Here is a 21,653-nt window from a genome sequence, read left to right as displayed (position 1 = left end):
CTGAACTTTCACATCAGGACTAAAAGGCCATAATACATTAAGTTCCTCATATACCCGTTTAAAATCCATAAAATAAGCCGTGAGAGACTTATCCTCTTTCTCAGCAAGGTAGAATGCTTTACAAACATCATAAATACGGGAGATATTCCCTTTACTAGAATACAGAAAAGCTAAGTAATCCATTAATTCCTTAACAAATTCATAGTGATTAATTAAACTAATTACCTCACTGTGAATCGAGTTCCAAAGCTGCAAAAACAACCGAGCATCCTCCCTTAGTCAAGTTTGTTGTGTATCATCAGTAGGTGGATATTTAGTAAGGTGATCATCCTTATCAATTATACGCAAATAGATCCTAACAGTCTTACTTCACTCCAGGTAATTCGAACCATTAAGTTTGTTTTCCGTGATCTTAGTCATCACCGGAATCACATCAGAAATAACATTCTTATTGTCTGCCATTTGTTGAGACAAGGAAAACTAACCGAAATGCTAATCCAAAGTGCTTACAGCAGCAAAATAACTCAAAATCACAAATCAAGCAAATATCGAAATATTATCTGTGAGCCAAACCTCAGAAGTCCTTTAATAGTGTACTGGATTAGGCAACAGCACACTGTGGTGCAATGAGGGGGTTGAGGCGACGCCGGCGATGTTGATCGGAGTCGACGGCCGGTCGGTGGCCAAGGTCTCTTCTGAGCTGGGTGGTGAGAACAAATAGTCACTCTAGATAGATGACCTGCTCTGATACCATGTAGAAAGAGATGATTCTCCTTAATTTCAATTAATCTATATATATATATATATATATATATATATATATATATATATATATATATATAATTGATTCCTATAATTGTGTTCTACTAATTAGGAAGAAATCCTAAATAAGAAATCATAAATAGGAGTACAGAATGCAGAATATACAGAGAAATAATATAGTGATTGGCTTTCCATAGCAAGGTCTAGGAAAAAAAAATAGAGTAGAGGAATTATTAAATGTAATGCAAAGTGTAAAAAAATGTTGGAGCTGAGTTAGTTGATTTTGGAGGGAAATATCAAATTGTAGGCAAGGGCGGGAACAGTTATTAGAAAGTAGCAGAGTAGTATAAATATTGTTGCATAAGAAACAAAGATCATCATAAAAGTAATAACAACATTTAGTTTCTACTTCTCAAATCTCTTAGTTTCTTTTCTCTCTCTCAATCTATCTTCTTTCTTTTATTACCGAGTCTACTCCTTAATTCTCTTCCCTATTTCCAATTTATTTTTTTGTAATTGACAGTTAGGGTTCAGATCCTAGCAGAACCTACGATGGTACCCCATAAGACTAAGAAAATCCATGAAGTTGTTTCAACGTTTGAGGGACAAGCCATTCTTGTACAGCTTCTGCCTTAGCAGGGTTAGTTTGCACACCATACTTGGAGATAAAATGACCCAAATACTCGACCTTATCACAACCGAAAGAACATTTACTATGCTTTGTTGACGATTGATTTACCTGCAACAATTTAAGTACCATCAGAGATGAGAAATATGCTCCTTATGAGATCTACTATACACTAAAATATCGTCGAAGAAAACAAAAACAAACTTCCGTAGATATGGGCAAAACACATTGTTAAGCAACGCCTGAAAAGTAGATGGTACATTTGTTAAACCAAACGACATCATAATAAATTCATAATGGCGCTTATGTGCACAAAAAGCTGTCTTATGTAAGTTATCATCCTCCATTCGTATTTGGTAATAACTTGAACACAAGTCCAACTTGGAGAAAAATTCAACCCCTCCTAATTCACCCAACAACTCCAGCACAAGAATGGGAAACTTATCTTTGATAGTGAAGGAATTAAGCTTACGATAATCAATACACATTCGCCTTTCCATCTTTTTTTTTTTTTTTCAACAAGAACAATTGGACTCGAATAGGGACTGGGGTTTTTTTTTTCAACAAGAACAATTGGACTCGAATAGGGACTGGTGCTATGCTGAATTACTCCCGCTTCTAACATTTCATTCACCATTTGTTCGATTGCATCTTTTTGAAATGCAAGCATAATAAGGTCGAATGTTCACTGGAGACACTCCCTCTATAGTAGGAATCTTGTGATCATGGGTGTGTTTAGGTGGTAACCCTTTCGGTTCAGCAAAAACATTCTTGTATTCCAACAAAAGTTGATGTAGCTTAGGCCATTCATCAAAAGAAATAACATTTGTAGCATATAAAGTAGGTTGAGACATTATCATTTGCATTGAAGCAAGTTGGTGTGGTTTGTGCGTCAAAATATTGAGCTTCTTATCATCAATTAATTGAAGTCTACCAAAATGTTCACCCTATAAAATACAAGCCTCACCACCATATTGAATCTTCATTTCCAGAGTTATAAAAATTCCATGTCATCTCACCAAGAGTCTTCAACCACTATGGCCCCAAAATTAAATCATAATTGTCAAGAGGCAATAGGAAAACATCCGCTTCAAAATAGTGATCCTGAATTTGCCACTTAAAAGAACTACCCTTAGCTTGACACTGCGTATTTTGACCATTAGCTACGTCAACCAAAACCCCAGTAATAGGTTCTTTCTCACACGATAATTTCTTGGCAATATGGGCTCCCAAAAAATTATGGTTGTTACCTGTATCAATGAGTAGCTGTAATTGTAACTTCCCACTACAACCCTGAATACACATAGTTTGAGCACCATGAGTCCCTTTTAAAGTAGTAGGAGACAACTGCAATTCTTGTCGAAATTCTTCTTCTCCCATCTCTTCACTATCCTCCCCTTCATCCACAATAACTTGCATTACAAATGCCTGCCACTTTTTACATTTGTGACCTAGAGAAAATTTCTCATCACACCAAAAACACATCCTTTTTCCCTCATCTCATTAAATTGTTTACTTGTCAGATTAGCAGATAATCTAAGATTCCCAATAGGCAACTTAGGAACATTACTAAAGGCAAAATACCATCTTGTTCTTTAGAAGTATTACCTTTAACTGTTGAGAAAGTAGAGGAACTTGTAAGCATCGCAACATATTGCACTTTTTCCATAGACTTTGGTTTATTTTGTAATGCAACCATTGTCGTCTCTTGAAGTCGTGCAAGAGAATAGACTTCCGAAAGCGTCTATGGCATAGTTGTCAAAGGCGTGCTTGAGGTGAGAGGCGTAGTAGGCTTAAGGGGTGGCTCCTCAACCCATGGAGGGCGGGCAACCTCACCCAGGCGCGGCAAGGCGCACGGACGAGCACGGCAAGGACAAGCGCATCTCTACCTGATTCAGCGACACGTGGCATTTTTTTTTTCTAAAAAAGCTCAACCTCACTTACCCCACAGTCTATAGCCACATATTGTGTTGTCTAGAAGAAGAAGAAGAGGAAAAAGAAGAAGGGAAGGAGCACTTACCAGACATAGCCTGCGGCCCTCCATTCTCTAGGTATGCAGTATGCTCCTTTTCTTTTATTTTTTTTTTCTTGCTTCTTCTCTTCTTCTTTTGGTCTCTTTCTGTTAATGGCATGTTCTTTCCTTGCCGTTATGCTGTGGAAATCTTTTTTTTTTCTTCCATGCTTCTTTTCTTCCTTCAATCTTTTCCACATTCTTCTCTTCTTGAATCATGTGAAGTTGTGAACCCTAGAGGCCTAGACCATGGGTTGGAGTTTATGTTAGTGTCTTCAAATGGCCATGATGAGGCTAATCCCTTCTTGAGTATACCTTAACTATGAATATGAAAGATGATTTGCTTGAATGTTAGATGAGTTATATTCCTCTCTAGGACGTCCTTGAGTTGAGTAGCCTGCTTCAATAATTTACAACAGATTCTTGATACCAGTTTCATATTTTTAGTTAGTTCCATGAGCAAGCAAATATTAAATATTATATATTCAAAATGTTAAATATTATGCTGCTTTTTAATCTTGACTAAATTTGTTAATTGAATTTTGCAGTTTTTAATTCTTAGAGATTAAGATATTATGTTAAATTGTTAATAATGCTTAATTAGTTGAATACGTTAAATTATGATTATTATTATTTGTGTTTGTCTTGACTTTCATTTTGAGACATTAAAAGACTAGTCAAGTACTTAAGTTTCAATATATATATATATATATATATATATATATATATATATATATATATATATATATATATATATATTAGTGTTCTAAACTATGACTATGTGTAGTTTATTTTAATTTTAATTGGATTGCAAACTTAATTTTTACTTGGATGCTAGTTATTATTGTGTTTAACTTTATGTTATTTGAAGTTGTCTCATTTATTTTATTTTTTATGATTTTTTTTAAAATTTTTGTGCTTCGCGTCGCTCAGGCCCTCGCCTTGCGCTTAAGCACTAGGACCCTTTGCACCTTGGGCCTTTAATAACTATGGTTTGTGGCTTGAACAGATGAACGTGCATTTGCAATTCATCCACCAACTCTGAAAGGAAGAAACTTAAGGCTTGATCCTCCTTAATACCTACTTTCGGATATAGAGCATCAAATGCATCCAAATAGTCTTGCAATGTTCCTAGCTGCTTCAAATTCTTCAAATCCGCCAATTGGGTCATTAAAAACTTGAATCCCAAACCTCTCCTTCAACCCACGAACATACTCATCCCATCTACCATAAGCTTTTGTACCTCTGATCCTAACTTACCCCTGATGCCATTGCACTGCCTTCTCATCCAAATACATTTTCCATCGGAGTATTTGTGACTTCAAAATAATACTAAGCTTTTATTAACCAAGATTCAAGATGATCACCACAAAAATGAGGAAAATCCAATTTAGGAAATTTGGACCAAGATTGTTTATAACCACCATTATAATGCTTCCCTTTGTAGCTAGTTCATTGTGTTGAAGACTTTTACTTGCCATAAGAGTCTTGAGTTCTTCATTTGCCCGATGAGTGCTTGACTCAGCTTTTTTCCGAAACTCAGTTTGCCACTGTTCAATACGATCTTCCGTTTCCCGCATCATTGAAAGTAACTCACATCGCCATTCCTAACCTTGCATACCATCTGCCATTGTTGCACCAAGATCGAAGCTCTGATACCAATGTTACAGATTGGGGCTTTACTAAAAAAGAACAGAGAAAAGAAAGGGAAGTGAATCATAGAGAAGGATCAGAGAGGGAGAGAATTTTTGTCATTATCTCATTCAATGGTTTACAACTGTGATGTACAAGTATTTGTATCCAAAATGCACAACAGAATAATAGAGATGTAACAATTTAAAGTAACAGTTCCAGCTCATCCATAGCTGTTTCTCAACTCTTGCTAATCAGTAAACAACCCAGCCAATCAGAATTCTCAGTTTGTTGCAGATTCAGTTACTTCTCGCCTCTGCTTATCTCCTTCAGTGCACCATTTACTCTTAGTCTGCAACAAAATTGCACCTACCTTCGAGAATACATACTCCATTTCCCATCCCACTGTTCTCTTTATTTCTCCATCAATATGTCAATGGTCTTAGTAGCAAATTATGATATTTTTAACTTTATCATGATAGAAGATCCTCCCTCAACCCTTGCAAAGTGGGGATTTTCGTGCACTAGGGACCAGGGTGTTAATATCAATCATTATGTATCATATCAGTCGATATGTAACAGATTTTTGAAGAGCCAGTTCAATATCAAATATGCCCACTGTGATTAGGAAGTCATTGTGATACGCCAGCATATTGGATGTAGTGGCAACTACAATTTGTATTGATAATGGTGTAAAGGCCAAAATGGTAGGCCATAGTAGGAGAAAAAGAGAGAGGTGTGGAGTTAGAGTGGGGTACCTAGATAGAGAGGATTGATGATGCTTGAATTTCCAAGGCTTTTACTTTTGCCTTTGCTTCTTTATTTATTTACTTATTTATTTTTTTTTTCCTTGAGCAGATGAACAAGAACTAAATTGTTTAATAAGATTCTAAATTCAAAGAAAATGCCTGATGAATGGAGGAGAAGTATTTTAGTACCTGTTTTCAAAAATAAGGGAGACATACAGAGTTGCTCAAACTATAGGGGAATTAAACTCATGAGCCATACTATAAAGTTGTGGGAGAGAGTTGTGGAACATCGACTTTGTCATGATACTTCTATCTCTCTCAATCAATTTGGCTTCATGCGTGGTCGTTCAATTATGGAAGCGATTTTTCTCATCAGAAGCTTGATGGAGAAATATAGAGATGTGAGGAAAGATTTACACATGGTTTTTATCGATTTGGAGAAGGCTTATGATAGTGTTCCAAGAGATGTCTTATGGAGAGTGTTAGAACAAAAGGGGGTATCTATTAGGTATATACAAGTATTGAAAGACATGTATGAAGGAGCAACTACTATTGTACGCACACTTAGAGGGACACGAGATTTTCCTATCTCAGTTGGATTACACCAAGGTTCAGCTGTAAGTCCTTACCTTTTTACATTAGTTTTAGATGAATTAACAAAACATATACAAGAGAGTATCCTCTGGTGCATGATGTTTGTGGATGATATAGTTCTGATAGATGAGACGCAAGAAGGAGTTAATAGAAAACTAGAGCTTTGGAGAAGTACTCTAGAGTCAAAGGGCTTTAAGTTAAGTAGAACGAAGACAGAATACATGCATGGCAAGTTCAGTGAAGGCCGAACTGGTGATAAGAAAGGAGTTAGTTTGGATGGAGTGATACTGTTTCAAAGTAATCACTTTAAATATCTTGGCTCTGTCCTTCAAGTAGATGGGGGATGTGAGGAGGATGTTAGTCATAGGATTAAAGCCGGATGGTTGAAGTGGAGACGTGCCACAAGAGTTTTATGTGATCGTAAGATTCCCAATAAGTTGAAAGGAAAATTTTACCGTACAGCCACACGACCGGCCATGTTATATAGTAGTGAGTGTTGGGCACTGAAGGAGTCATATGTGTCTAAGATAAGAGTTGCGGAGATAAGAATGTTAAGGTGGATGAGTGGCTATACTAGACTAGATAAAGTTCGTAATGAGAGTATTAGAGAAAAGGTAGGAGTAGTACTAATTGAGGATAGGTTGAGAGGGTAAATTTCAATAACTATCCTTGAACTTATATGGTTATAACACTACAGTTCTTAAACTTTAAAATGTAACATAAAACCCCCTAAACTTTCAAAATTTGTACAGTAAAATCTCTCCAACTTTCAATTACTGATTTTTCAGTTGAAAATTGATGTGAACAGCTCCCGCATAGCTCTTAGTCAACATTTCTCTCTCCTCTCTTATTCAAATTGTAAAATTATTCTCTCTGCACCTGAAAAATCATTCTGTATACAGTGAGAAAAATGATTCAATTTATACATAACTTAAAAGAGAAAAGAGAAATATTGATTAAGCTCCACGCTAGAACTGTTCAGGTCAGCGTCTAACTGAAAAACCGACAATTAGAGGTTAAAGCGATTTTACTGTGCAAAATTTGAAAGTTGAAGGGATTTTATGTTACAGTTTTAAGTTGAAGGACTATAATGTTATACTAGATAAGTTCAGGGATGGTTGTCAAAATTTATCCTAAGTTGAGTGAAGGAAGATTGAGGTGGTTTGGTCATGTGAATGATAGACATACGGAGGTTCCAGTTAGACAAGTAGAGCACATTAGGGTAGAGGATAGAAAGAAAAGAAGGGGTAGATCTAAACTGACTTGGAGGAGAGTAGTACAACATGACTTAGAAGCATTATATATTTCCGAAGATTTAACCCAAAATCGTTTAGAGTGGAGAAAGAGAATCCATATAGCCGACTCCAAATTTTTGGGATAAAGACTTAGTTGAGTTGGGTTGAGTTGAGTTGAGTAGATGAACAAGGAGGAAGAGGGTCGGCACAATTTTTTTTTTTTTAAATTACCTTTTGAAGAACCCAATGTATATTTTGGGCTGGCTTTTTATTTTTATTTTTATTTTTTAAACCCAATATGTAATGGGCTTTCATTTATGTTTATGTTTAGATTGTCACTTTCAACCCTAGGATCACAATATACATAGAAAATTTATTTGAAATTTTACTCAACTCAACTCAACTCAACTAAGTTTTTATTTCAAAAATTTGGGGTCGGCTATATGGATTCTCTTTCTCCACTCTAAACGATTTTGGGTTAAATCATCGGAAATGTGTAATGCTTCTAGGTCATGTTGTACTACTCTCCTCCAAGTCAGTTTAGATTTACCTCTTCTTTTCTTTCTATCCCCTAACCTAATGTGCTCTACTTGTCTAAATGGAGCTTCCGTATGTCTACGCTTCACATGACCAAACCACCTCAATCTCCTTTCCCTCAACTTATCCTCAGTTGGCACTACTCCTACCTTTTCTCTAATACTCTAATTACGGACTTTATCTAGTCTAGTATGGCCACTCATCCACCTTAACATTCTCATCTCCGAACTCTTATCTTAGACACATACAACTCTTTCAGTACCCAACACTCACTACCATATAACATGGCCGGTTGTATGGCTGTATGATAAAATTTTTCTTTCAACTTATTGGGAATCTTGTGATCATATAAAACTATCGTGGCACGTCTCCATTTCAACCATCCGGCTTTAATCCTATGAATAACATCTTCCTCACATGATCACATCCCCCATCTGCTTGAAGGACTGAGTCAAGATATTTAAAGTGATTACTTTGGGACAGTACCACTCCATCTAAACTAACTCCTTTCCTATCACCAGTTTAGATCATATGTTACTTTTTAATATCAATTTTTTAGCACTATAGTTCTATAACCCGTGCATATGATAAATGTAATTCTTAAAATGAATTATTTCTTAGTCTCTTTTCTATACTACAAAATAGTGGGTATACTAGATTATAATGATATTTAGTTAAATTCTTCATTTAATATTGATTTGAGCCGTTTTGCAAATTTTGTAAAAAAATTCACGATAGTAGTGGACAATTTATTCCAATTCAATCCGACTCTGAAATTGTTTAAGATTCTGTATTTAAAATTGTAGGTGACGCTGTTGATTATGTGCTTTTCCAATGTAATTGATTTAGTCTTAATGGCATCTTATCTCTTAAAAATTTTGCTAAGATCTGTATTCAGTAACTGAGTTGGTGCTGAAGGATGTGATTTCAAATGTATAGGTTGGTATGTAGAAAGGTTATGGCCTTCAGTAGCCTGATGCTGACACCAACACTAAATCCATCTTTTTCACAACGAGCACCACCTTCATCCCTGATAGCAGCAAACGTTGCTTCTGCCATACTGAAATGTTTCCCACCACCATTACTGGCAATTTTTTTTTTTTTGCATTACAAATGCTGTCATTGCTGACATGCTATCTCATTTCATTACTACCACCACTTCATCTGGTGGCTTGCTACTACCATTGGGCACTAGGAGAGTTGTTGCCATGTTGTCCCTTTTAAAATCTTATTTCCTTTTAAGCTTTTCGTGACTGTGATTATGGTTTGTATCTCAGAATTCAAGTATCAAATTTGGTTCTGAGACCGATCAATTTTCTTGTCATCAAAGCTTTAAATTTTGAACCATTTCATGAACATGAAATTTATTTTTTTTATACACAACTCTGTAAATTTATTCTTTAGCGGTGTTGCTGTGGTTGAAGGGGAGGCTTCTGAGACTAAAACTGTTGAATTTTAATTTGAGGCAGCATTGATGTTTGGCCATATGTTTTGCCATGTTCTCTGTTGTGAATAGTTTCTCTGCCAATTGGAACTGAAACTTATTGTTGATTGGATCTGGAATTTGATAAGCGTTCATTGAAACCTTATCCGGACTTTCATGTCTGATAACGTTCAGTCGTTGCAAGTTTTTTTTGTTAATTACTTGGCAAAAAGAAAAAAAAGGGAAACATTTAAATGAAGTTTAAGTTTGTAACTATAATAAGCATTAAACAGTTTTTGAAGGACAATCCGATGTTGCCACTGTTTGCATGTTAGCAATTGTCGTGGATAATTTTAGGTTCATGTAAAAAAATTTTAAACTATTTCACCTCATGCTTCATAGATGTTAGTAATTATTTTGACCAGATTCAAGCTGCTAGAAGCCATGTCTTATTCTGAAATTATAAAAACTGTGCCTGGATGGGAGACTTTCGTCATGACAGCTTTAGCTTGAAAGTCAGTTAGCATCTATACACAAGTGGCCTTTAATAATATATTCAGCTTGAACTTGCAATGTAATTAACAGCCGAGTATCAGTAGAATGGTTCATGACTGAGGCATGTTGGCTTCTTGAAGCACACTAATGAGGATCTCAAAAATCCCATTTCTGATTTTTGTAGTTGAACGCTCTTGGGAATTTTGTGGTTTAAGTCACTAATTTTCAATAGTAATCAAGGGATGCAAAAACAAGACAATGTAATGGCTGAATAGAAACTTCTTGACCAGTAATTTGAAGCTGATGTATTATTTTAGTGCTCATAAGCATCAGAAAATGTCAGACAGAAAGAGAAGGAAAAAAAAAGGATGGTGATTATAAATAATCAGGTAATAGCGCACTACTGAAGATGTCAAAAATTCTGTATCTGATTATAGTTGACATTACTGGGAATTTTGTGGTCTAAGTCGCTGCTTTTGAATACTGATTAGGAATATGAAAATAAGATATTGCAGTGGCCTTTAGAAACTTTTTGACCAATGGTTTGAGACTTTTCTTTTTATTTTTTTCCTTTCATTTGCTTCTTGTTACTTATTTTGATTTTTGATGCAACACCTGTAGGTAGTTATTTCCCAGATGAATGGACAAGATCATCCATCACATTCTGTTCATGCATTCAATGTGGGAAAAATGAGGATAAAGCTCTGTAGAGGGTGGATTACAAAGGCTAGAGAAATATATTCTGCATCAATGCAGGTAACCTTTCTGTTTGGGTTGTACTTGTATAAAATGAAGGTGACCACCAGCAAAATCTTTATGGGTTCACTGAGCATTTAATAAAGCAGTGAGTTGAATATCTGGCTTAATTGGGATGTCTTTTCCAATCCTATTCGTCTTTCACACCTTTCTATTTAAACTTTCGTTTAAGCACTCTGCACGAGGACAGTTATGTGGTTTGATTTTTTTTTATTTTTTATAATCCAACTTGTAGGTCCCACGCTCAAATCCCATTAGGATGGTTTTAGGGGTTTATGGGATTGGAGTGAGCTACTTCCATTGTTTAGTTGAATACCTAATGGGCCTCCTAATCGAACAAAGAGGAGAAAGAAAGTGGGAAATAATTTTCTTTCCTGTAGTTTTTCTCTTGTACTAGTGCAACTTGTCTAATCCGCATGCTTTGCATTCGCTCTTTCCTGACCTCTAGTTATGTGGAGCTCGAGCTGATGGTAACGCTGCAGCAAAGGCATTGTTTTGGCAACCAAGGAAGGGCCTTTCATTTGTATTGACATTTGAATCAGAACAAGAAAGGAACGCTGCCATAATGCTCGCCAGGAAATATGCTCTTGATTGCAATGTGAGTATATTTTTCTTTGTTTTTATGTTAAATTTATTATGCATCATGAGTTTTGCCTTTTTATTAATGCATCATCAGTAAAATTTCACTCATGAACACTGAATATGTTGGTAAAGAGCTCTCTTTAAATTGTCATATGTTCATGCCATTTCATACATCTCATATATTCAAATGGATTTTCTTTTTCTGCACAAAAGTATTATAGCTACATTTTATGAAATATACTCAATAGTCTTTTGTTTGATGGAAAAGATGTTTTTATCCGTAATCTGCCTTCTCTTTAATCACAACTTCCTCTGTCATTTTTTTATTTGTTATTTTTTAAAAGTTATTTTGTCCAAAATTATCTGTTATTTTGAGAAGATTAAGTATTAATTAATTTTTCTAATTTTACCCTTGTCTCCACTAAGAACAATAATTATTTTTACAATTTTCTAAAACCCAGCTTATTACCTCTCTCTTAATTATGTGAGATAAAGGGTAATTTAATCAAATTAAGGGCTATTTTATTATGATTTAAGTAAATTTATTACTTTCTTAATCACCATGTAAAAACCTTAAACGACATATAAAAGTAGACGGAGGAGTATATTTTAATTGTGTTTTACAATGTTGGAATGACAGGTCACACTTGTAGGACCGGAAGATTAAGAATGGGACAAAATGTAACCAAGTAATTTTCCCTAACAAATGCGAGTATAATCAGGTTTTTGATAGCGCGAACGATGAGTATGTTTGTGTTTGCCATGGTGAAGAAGAATGCAACTTATTGTATTGGTATTCTGCTAATCTGGTTGTGTTGTCTTAGGCATCATTTTTTATTTGCCAAATCTATTGTAACAAAATCTTCATTTTTAATTGATTGGTTCATTTGTTGCTGATTTGCATACCCAATTAAGTTTGAGTTACTTTCAATCTCAACCTCAACTGGTAAACCAGAGAGGGAAGGTAACATAATCAATATCAACCCTACTAGCCATTACTAATGAGGGAAGCAATTAAAGTCTGTAATGCCAACTGTGGTTTTAAAATAATTCTAAAATAATTTCCATTCAAACAATAGACATTTCAAAACAATAGACATTTCAAATCATTACAATCATCATATGTGGTTGGCAACACATTAATTCCACAAGCACTTTTAAATTACATACATCTGGCCACCCCCTTGCTACAATAAAATCAATGGCCAAACGTCTGCCTTTTCAACACAGTTATAAATTCTTTTTAACATTAAAAATATTCTCAAAGTAATATAAACAATTCTTTAATACAAAGGAAATTCGCATTTGAAATTTTAAAACACAAGAAAACTAGAGTTGTGCACAAACCTTATTTTAGTCTCCTTTCTTTGACTTAATTCTCCCTTTACTTTCAAGTCCTCTTCTCCACTGAAATACGCAATTTCAAAAGTTTCAATACTTATTCTAACTTTCACTAATAGCTAACCAATTAAATTCCTAGTGAAATTCCTAAATTACTACACATTCTAACTATTCCAGATACAAGGCAGAATTTGAACATATCTTTAGAACTCAATTTCAGTCTAGTTCTAGTCATAATAGGTCAAATTGGTCTCCATTAAAGTTGTTCCTTTAGGTATTAGCTTTAATTATCATTTTGAATCACTCAATTTGGAGGTCTAGATCATTAGCTATAGCCAAAATACCAAGTATTGTTCTGGGGTGCCTTATCCTGCAATTTCAGGTTTTCTAAATTTTCACTTCAAACTTGCATTCAATATCGAGCACTTTATACTCAGAATTCGTAACATCCTCACTGTAGGCAGTTCCGTACGTTCTACTGTTTCGATGAGTAAAGTCTATTCGGACAGCTAGAATGTCTGGAACTATACTTAAACTAGACTGAGGAGTCATAAATAAATAATAAAGATCAATTAAGATTGAAGAAAAATAAAAAAAGTGGAGTACAAATCGGTTAAATGAGCACAATGCCCGATGATGGGTAACTCACTAGAAAAAGATGAACATAAATCCGGTAAGAGAAAAATTTGGTCAATCAAATTTAAGAGCTCAAAATTGACCAAAAGTGAGATTAAATAAGTTAATGAAGGTAGATTAGTTAAATTGATCAAGATTAATAAAATTAAATATAATTAAAAAAAGTCAAATTATAATGATTTGGAATTTTAATTTATTCACAACTTTGCCATTCCCCTTAATTACAAAATTTCCATTATAATTTAATTAATATAAATAATAAATAAGAGATAAAAATCAATAAAAAAAGTCATCTTCTTCCTTTGTGAGCCAGCACACCTTTCTCTCTTATTCTTTCTCAAAATTTCTTCCATTGAGGCTTATTACCAAAGCTTGAAACCTTGATTTTTCTCCATGATTTCTTTACGAAATCAATAGAAAACCCTAAATTGAAGCTTGATTTGAAGAAAGCACATCAAAATTTCAAGGAATTTGGAAGATTGGGTGAAGGGGAAAATTGACCAAATCAAGGTAAGTTGGATTTCATGCTTCTTTAGCTATTAGCCCATTGATTTCAAGTTGAATACGAAGTTTTCTATGGAAAATTGATTGAAATCTTTGGTATGTTGAAGAAGGGAATTTCAACCAAGGGTGTATTCAAGTTGGAAAGTCAAGTTTGGTTGGATTGGGAGGTTGATTTGAGTTGGTTAAAGCTTAAGCACAAAGGTTAGTGCTATAAATTATGATGAATTTTAAAGTTATAGCAATTTGAAATTAGGGTTTCTTAAATGGGTTTTCAATTCTTATGCCCTATTTGATGTGTTTATGCCTAAATTAAGACCATTTGGTGTGTAATTGTTGTGAAATGTTGATGAAATGCCAAAATAAATGAGTGAATGTAGAGTGGTGGATTCGGATTGCTCTTGGACAGCCTGAGTCTAGTGAGTTCAAATGCTTATAACTTGAGCTAGATAACTCCAATTGATGTGAAACGAAAGCCAAATTAAACATAAGGCAAAATACTAAATTTTTCATGAAGAACACTTGACCTAAAACTGACTGGAAGTCACTTGAATTCTAAGTTGCATCCAGAAATGAAAATCTAGAATTCTGGAAAAATGGCCAAATGAACAGTACACACCAAAATGAGTATAACTTGTACTAGGAAACTCCAAATGAGGTGATTTTTGTTTTGTTGGAAAGCTAAGATATAAAAGAACAACTTTCATGGAGAACAAACTGCTCAGTTATAATTGTAAATTGTTAAATTCCTAGAGTAATTTTGTATGGCTGAAATTAGAATTCCCTGTAATTCCAGCAAATTTCCTTGTGACCTCCTTGTAGTAAATAGGACATAACTTTCATTGTATAAATTCAATTGAGGTGATTCAAAATGGTCTAGAAACCTAAGATATAGGCCTACAACCTTATTTTAGAGACTTTGTCCAAATTCTGGGTGTAAGATGCATGAATATTGAGTGCAATATTGACTAGAAAACCTAGAAACCTGGAAATCACAGGATACTGCATCTGTGAACCAGGGTTGGAAATTTAGCCATAACTCACTCTACAAAACCCCAAATTGAGTGATTCTTGAACTTGTGTAATCCTAAGAAATAGGGGGTCAATTCATATGGAGAATATGAAGTCAAATTGTAACTGCAACCTATTCAAAATGGCTTGACAATGTAATTCCAGAATCTGCTTGAATTCTGGAATACCCTGAAAACTGGAAATTGGTCACTGGACCAATTTTGGTAAATTAGCCATAAATTAGGCTACACAAATACAAATTGAGTAATTCTAAAGCCAAAATAAACATAAGACATAGATCTACAAATCTCATGGAGGAGGTATAGCCTAATTCTTACTATATCTTGGTCAAAATTATTAAGGAAGTTGAGGCATTAAATCTAAAATTTATGTAATGTCAACAAAATGGTTCAAAATATGAAAGGTAATGAATGCCAATGGCATGAAAAACATGAAGGACATGTGAAATTGTATTTTGGGACTTATGCTCCCATGATGAATGAATGTTGAAATAATGAGAATGTTGACTTTCTAATAATGATAATTAGCCCGAGCATGCCTAGACAGTAGTGTAAGGGTTGGATAGATTGGCATGCCAAGAAGGGATGAGATTAACAGTACTGTATTTGGCTTTTATACCTGGATACCATTGGTAGGTGCCAAGTTTCTGATGTGGTTATCCTTTATTCATGTTACTTTGATGGCTTTTATGCCTAACTATATAGCATACCCAGTAGGCACCGATGTGTCCGACGGTATGACAGCCCGAGGCATCGAGGGTCTAGTGCCAGTATAACCCGTATATCTAGTCCAAATAGTCTGATTATAGGTTACTTGGGCACTGAAATAAATTAAAGAAGCTAAATATCAAGATAAAGAAAAAGAAAAATGAAAAGAAATAATTGTTCCCAAAAATACACAAATTTGACATTACAAGTTCTATTTTCTTTTAAATAATTCCTGATTAAATTAAATGTGTGTTCTCTTATATTACTTCAAATATGAATTATTATTTTTATTTGTATACTGTACTTCTATTTTACTATTGCACCATTAAGCAGAATTGCTTAGCGCGATAGTTTTTTCTCGCACAGGTCCTATAGATAAGAACAAGTAGATATCAGTCGGGGATTTTGAGACAGATCTGCAGTAAGGATTGTTGTCATCTCAGCATACCACTTTGGTAGGGCTTAAGGTTCCAAAGCAATGTATATTTTGCATATTGTAATTAAATGTAAAGTTTGTAATTAAATTTTGAGTTTGTATAAAAATCATGTAAACTATGTACATTGGGTAAATTAAGGGAATGAGAAAAATTCATGTATGGAATGGATGTGAATGACATGAAAACATGATTTATGATATTGAGTAGTTATGAAATTGAGATTATATTATTGAAATATTTGAACAGGTAAATACTTTAACAGGGAAAAACGTTAATAAAACAAGGGAAACTCTTGTAGTTTTCACTTAAAATTTCCATAATTAAATTATAAAAAACCTAAAGTGACAATAAATTAAAGGAAGATAAGATTAGGTGCTTCGGCACAGGTTGTGACATTCCTTTGCTTGGCTACACAGTTGATTGGGTAAGGGGGTGTTACAGAATTTGTACTAGTCTCTAAAGCAATGTTTTAGGCCTTTGTCTTAAGTTTCCAAATCATTTTGTAGCACCTCAATTGAAGATGTAGAAGGGAAGTTATGCTCTGTTTGCTACCTGAAGGTCACAGGGCAGAATTGCTGAGTTGCAGGAAATTTCAGTTTCAAAATTCTGATTTAGTCTAAAATTTCAACCACTTTGCCCTTACATCTGGGTCTAAGTCAAAACATGAAAGTTGTAGTTATAAGTCTTATGTTTATTTTGGCTTTGGAATCCTATAATTTGCATTTGTGTAGCTTGAGTTATGGTCATTTTGCCAAAACTGTTCAGGTGATTATTTCTCAGGTTTCAGGTCAATTCCAGAATCTAGGTAGATTTCTAGACTCACATTGTCAAGCAATTTTGGATAGGTTACAACCATAATTTTGCATCATGGTCTTCATATGAATTATTCCCTGTGTCTCAGGATTACACAGGTTCAAGAATCACTCAATTTGAAGTTTTGTAGAGTGAGTTATGCTCAATTTAGTATGTATTATTCATTTGGTCAGTTTGCAATGTTCCAATTTTGCATTGCCGAATTCTAGCCCTAATTTAGGTATCTTCCGGTCATTTTCAAGGCAAGTATTCTCATAAAAGTTTTACCCTATTGTCTTGGCTTTCATTTTCCATTGGTTTCACATCAATTGGAGTTATGTAGCTCAAGTTATGAGCATTTAACCTCACTCGACTCAAGTTGTCCAGATTCAACACTTAAGGCACAACATCAATTCCTTCAATTCCCTTTCCAAATCATTATTGTTTCTCACTAAATGCACATCACTAAATGCACATCAATTAATCATAATCTAACCATGATAGCATTAAATAAGCTTCATACCATAAAAACCGTAATTGCATAAAAACCCTAATTCCCATCTTCTAACTTCAATCAATTTCAAGTGCATAAAACATGTTTACAACTTCATTCGAGCCTAGAATTCAAGTTAATTGCATGAAAACACAAAACCCCTAACTTCTATCTCTTTGACCGAAATTCCCTTCTTCATAACGTACATGATTTTCATCAATTTTCATAGTAATTTCTACACTTAAACTTGAAATACATAAATTCATAACTAATTAAACTTAAATCACCTCTTACCTTAATTTGGCTAACTTTCTATCTTCCCAAATCTTCCAAATTCCTTGTCTTCCTTGCTTCCTTTCTTAAATTTAGGTCTTAATTTAAGAGTTTCTCTTGATTTCCAAAGGAAATTATGGAGGAATTTAAGGTTGTAGAGCTTAGAGAATGGGGCTTCAATGGAGGTTGAGAGAGAGCATGGAACGACAATCTCGAGGAAGAAAGAAGATGATGAAAATGTAAAATTTTTGTCTCTTCCATTGATATTTATATTAATTAATTTTCTTAATGGCAATCTTGTAATTATAGGGAATGGTAAACTTGTAATTATTTGGACATTGATAATCATTAGGTTTGACTAATAAATTTAATTATCTTAATCATAATTAATTAAGCTAATCTCACTTTATTAACTTAATTAATTTCATTTTTGGTCAATTTTGAACCTTTAAATTTAATTGACCAAATTTTGATCTTATTGGGTTTTTATTTGTAACGCTCTCACTTTATATAGTCCGTACATTTGACTACTCCGGTGACCTAAAGTCTGTCCGGGCAAGTCAGGACGTCTGAAACTACACTCCGGTGATAGTAAATAGATATACAATTATGAAAGAAGTAAAAGAAAAATACAAGAAAAATTAAAGAAAAATAAAAGAGAGAAAGTGAAACTAAGTTAAACGAGCCGATACCGAAGCGATGGGTGACCACACCGGGAAGTTATGGCGTAGGTAATAGCTGACCCCGGGACCGCAGGGAAACCTCAGAATTAAGTTTCGAGACATAATTAAAGACTTATTGAAGTATAATTGACATTAGAAATGGCCAAAAAAGAATTAATGAATTAGTACAAAGAAAAAATGAAAAAATCGATAAATCGACAAAAATCAGTGTTAGTGAAAAATTGGGAATACAACCCGAAGAGGGGCATTTTGGTCATTTGACACCTAGAGTTGGCTTTTGACCTAAATGTCTATTAAAAATAAGTAGTGTTGAATTTTGAAAATGCCATGAAAAATTGAAATTAGAAAGAAGTGGAATTAGAGAGAAATTAAAGGGTGGACTTATAATTAATCAAAGTTAATTATTTAAATAATTAAATACACATAAGTGGAGCACTAAGGGATATTTAAATACTCAAATGGCCATGTGTATTAACCATTCAGCATCTTCTTCTTCATTTCCATAACATTGCCGAACCCATTTCTTCTCCCAAATTCACCATAGATGGCCATTCATGCAAAGCTCCCTTCCTAGTGATCAAGCCATGCTTTCACCCATCTTCCTTCACTAAAGTTAAACTATACACTTTGGGCAGTATATTGGGAGCAAGAAGGAAGGGATTTAGTGAGTTTTTAGCAAGCTCCAAAAGAGGTAAGTGTCAAATTACTCCTCCTTTCTTTAGGCAAAATGATGTTTAAGGTGAGGGATGGTATTTGATGAAGAAAAATAGATGAATTGTTAGGTAATTGGACTTGGCTAATTTCAGAAGCCATGGAAACTTAATGTGCTTGAGCTTTCTCTACCTTTAAAGGATGGAAAATTGGGTTAATTAAGTCACTATGAAGTTATAGTAAATTAATATCCATGTATGTGTATGTTAGTACATGAAATTAGGGGTTTGAAAGGGAAATTTGATACTTTAGTAAACTACCATGTTTGGCAGCCTTTAACCTCATGAAATTGTGTGTGAATTTATGAAATTTATTGATAAATTATGATGGTGTTGAATTGGGGGCAGTATGTGTAATTGCCATGGAAGTGTATGGTGTAAATTAAGTGTTGAGGTATATTGAATTTGGGTTAAATTAATTGTTGAACAATAATGGTGTATTGTGTGCCTTGAACTCTTAAGTGTTATACCCAAAGTTGCTTACTGGAATTGTGTTGAATAGATATATAGAAGTGCTATGAATGAATGTTGAAGTATTGGGAGGAGGAGAATGACCAAATTGGGAGTGTAAATTCTCTTATGCAGGTTGTGTATTATTAGCAGTGTATAAATTAGGTTATAAGTACATAATTGTGACCCCAATTGGTATGAGGCCAATTGGAGGTAAAACTAGGCATAAAATAGGTAAACTTTCATGTAGAAATATTACCGAAATTCTGTCTAGAAACTGACATTAAGAGTGACTAAATCCGGATTGCCTAAAATGTGAACCCAAAATTTGATCATATGAACAGTAGTCAGTCATTTGGCAATAACTCACTCAAAACAAATCCAAATGTCCTGAAATTTATACCATGGAAAGCTTAGACATAGAGCTACTACTCTTATGAAGACACCAAAGCCCAGAAATGACTAGAACCAAGTCAAATTGTTTGCCCAATTTAGGGTACCAAAACTGCCAGAATTGGAAATGACCTAAAAAATGACCTAAACTTTGCAATATAAGTGCAACTTGACCAGCAATAGTAAAATGACCATAACTTGGTCCATAGAACTCCAAATGACATGAAATCAGTCCCAAAATTTCAATAAGACATAGATCTACAATATTGGTAATTTGACCAAAATTTCAAAGCCATTGACCTAATTGAGGACTATGCCAATATAGGACCTTTGAGTCCAAGTTAACAATTTGTCTATAAAGAATTCTATAGGACTTGAAAAATGGTAAGCAAAATTTCTGGTTGTCCCTAAGACATAGAGCACCAATACTTATGAAGAATGCTAAGCCTCAATATGATTACAAATAGTCTAAATAAATTAGTAAATTCAGAACTGAAAATGCCTAAAAAGGAAACTAAAATTTAGATTTGACCTAGTTATGGTCAATTGACCATAACTTGAGCTATGCAACTCCAAATGGAGTGATTCAAAAAGGAAATTAAAGAAGACACAATGAGAAACAATTTAATGAAGAGAAATCTGCTAAATTTACACTGTAGCTTGGTCCAATAGATAGTAAACATTGGCTATAAAATCTAAATAATTGCAATAAAATGCAATAAGCTTTAAAATGAAATTGGCAACATATGTCAACATGTGAGGAATGTAAAATGGAACATATTAGTGACATTAAAACTAATTCACCTAGTGTGCATTAAAGGTCAACATTATAGGTTGACTAATGAAAGGTATAGTATCAATAAAATTTAATTATTGAACCTTATTACTAGAAATAATTTAAATGAGTACTGAAACACTTTAAATTGTGTGTTTTAGTTAGAAGAGACACTGGGAAGGGAAAAGACCCACTGAGTCAAGGCCAAGAGGTGACTCATCAGAGGTTTGTGCACAACTAGTTTTTAATTTCTTTTGTTCAGAATATTTCATATGACTAAATGACGTATTTTCCTTATGTTTTATGTTTATCAAGTATTGGATTTAATTCAATGATTATTGAAATTGTTATAGTATATATGTAACACCCCTATATTCGGTAGCACGTTCTACTGTTCCGGTGACCAGTGTCTGTCCGGACAGCTAGATTGCCTAGAATTACACTTAAATATTAGTGAGGAGACATGAAATAATGAAATACAATAGAGAAAAATACAAGAAAAACAAAGGAAAAATAAGAGCAATGAAATGTGACTAAGTTAAACGAGCCAAACCTGTAGTGATGGGTGACCATACCAGGAAGTTACAGCAGAGACCATTGACTAGCCCTGGACCGCAGGGAACTCGGGGAAACATTTTCGAGACCAAATTAAAGGTCTACAGAGGTGTAATTGACATTGAAAATGTCAAAGAAAATTTAGTAAGTTAATATAAACAAAAACGAAAATTAAAGAAATCGGCGAGTCAAGAAGTTAATCGGTAGCACCGAAAAATTTGAAATGCAACCCGAAGGGGGGCATTTTGGTTATTTGACACCTGGAGTTGACTTTTGACCTCAATGTCCATTAATAATAAGTGGTATTAAATTTTAAAAATGCCATGAAAATAAGAAAATGGACACTTACCTCTTGTTGGAGCTTGCTAAATCTTCACCAAAACTCTCCTTTCTTGCTCCCAATAGCTTCCCCAAGTTGAGTAGGCAAAGATTAATGAAGGAAATTAGTGTGAAAGGTGGCTAGAAATGGAG

General features: G+C 34.2%; 1 protein-coding gene across 2 annotated transcripts in view; it reads left to right on the top strand.

Moving 5' to 3' along the window:
* The window catches only part of LOC110660044 (stomatal closure-related actin-binding protein 2), a 44,773-nt gene extending 32,472 nt beyond the window's left edge, over window positions 1-12,301 (top strand). For both annotated transcript variants that reach the window (XM_021818191.2, XM_021818189.2), the window contains exons 11-13: window positions 10,688-10,822; window positions 11,271-11,420; window positions 12,045-12,301. In XM_021818191.2, the coding sequence (XP_021673883.2) occupies window positions 10,688-10,822; window positions 11,271-11,420; window positions 12,045-12,071 (312 nt within the window). In that variant the 3' untranslated portion in view covers window positions 12,072-12,301. The remainder of the gene's footprint in view (window positions 1-10,687; window positions 10,823-11,270; window positions 11,421-12,044) is intronic.
* Window positions 12,302-21,653: the final 9,352 nt, after the last annotated feature.

The sequence above is a fragment of the Hevea brasiliensis genome, chromosome 3, assembly GCF_030052815.1.
Source record: "Hevea brasiliensis isolate MT/VB/25A 57/8 chromosome 3, ASM3005281v1, whole genome shotgun sequence".
Classification (NCBI taxonomy): Eukaryota; Viridiplantae; Streptophyta; class Magnoliopsida; order Malpighiales; family Euphorbiaceae; genus Hevea; species Hevea brasiliensis.
This window is presented reverse-complemented; position numbering and strand designations above follow the sequence as displayed.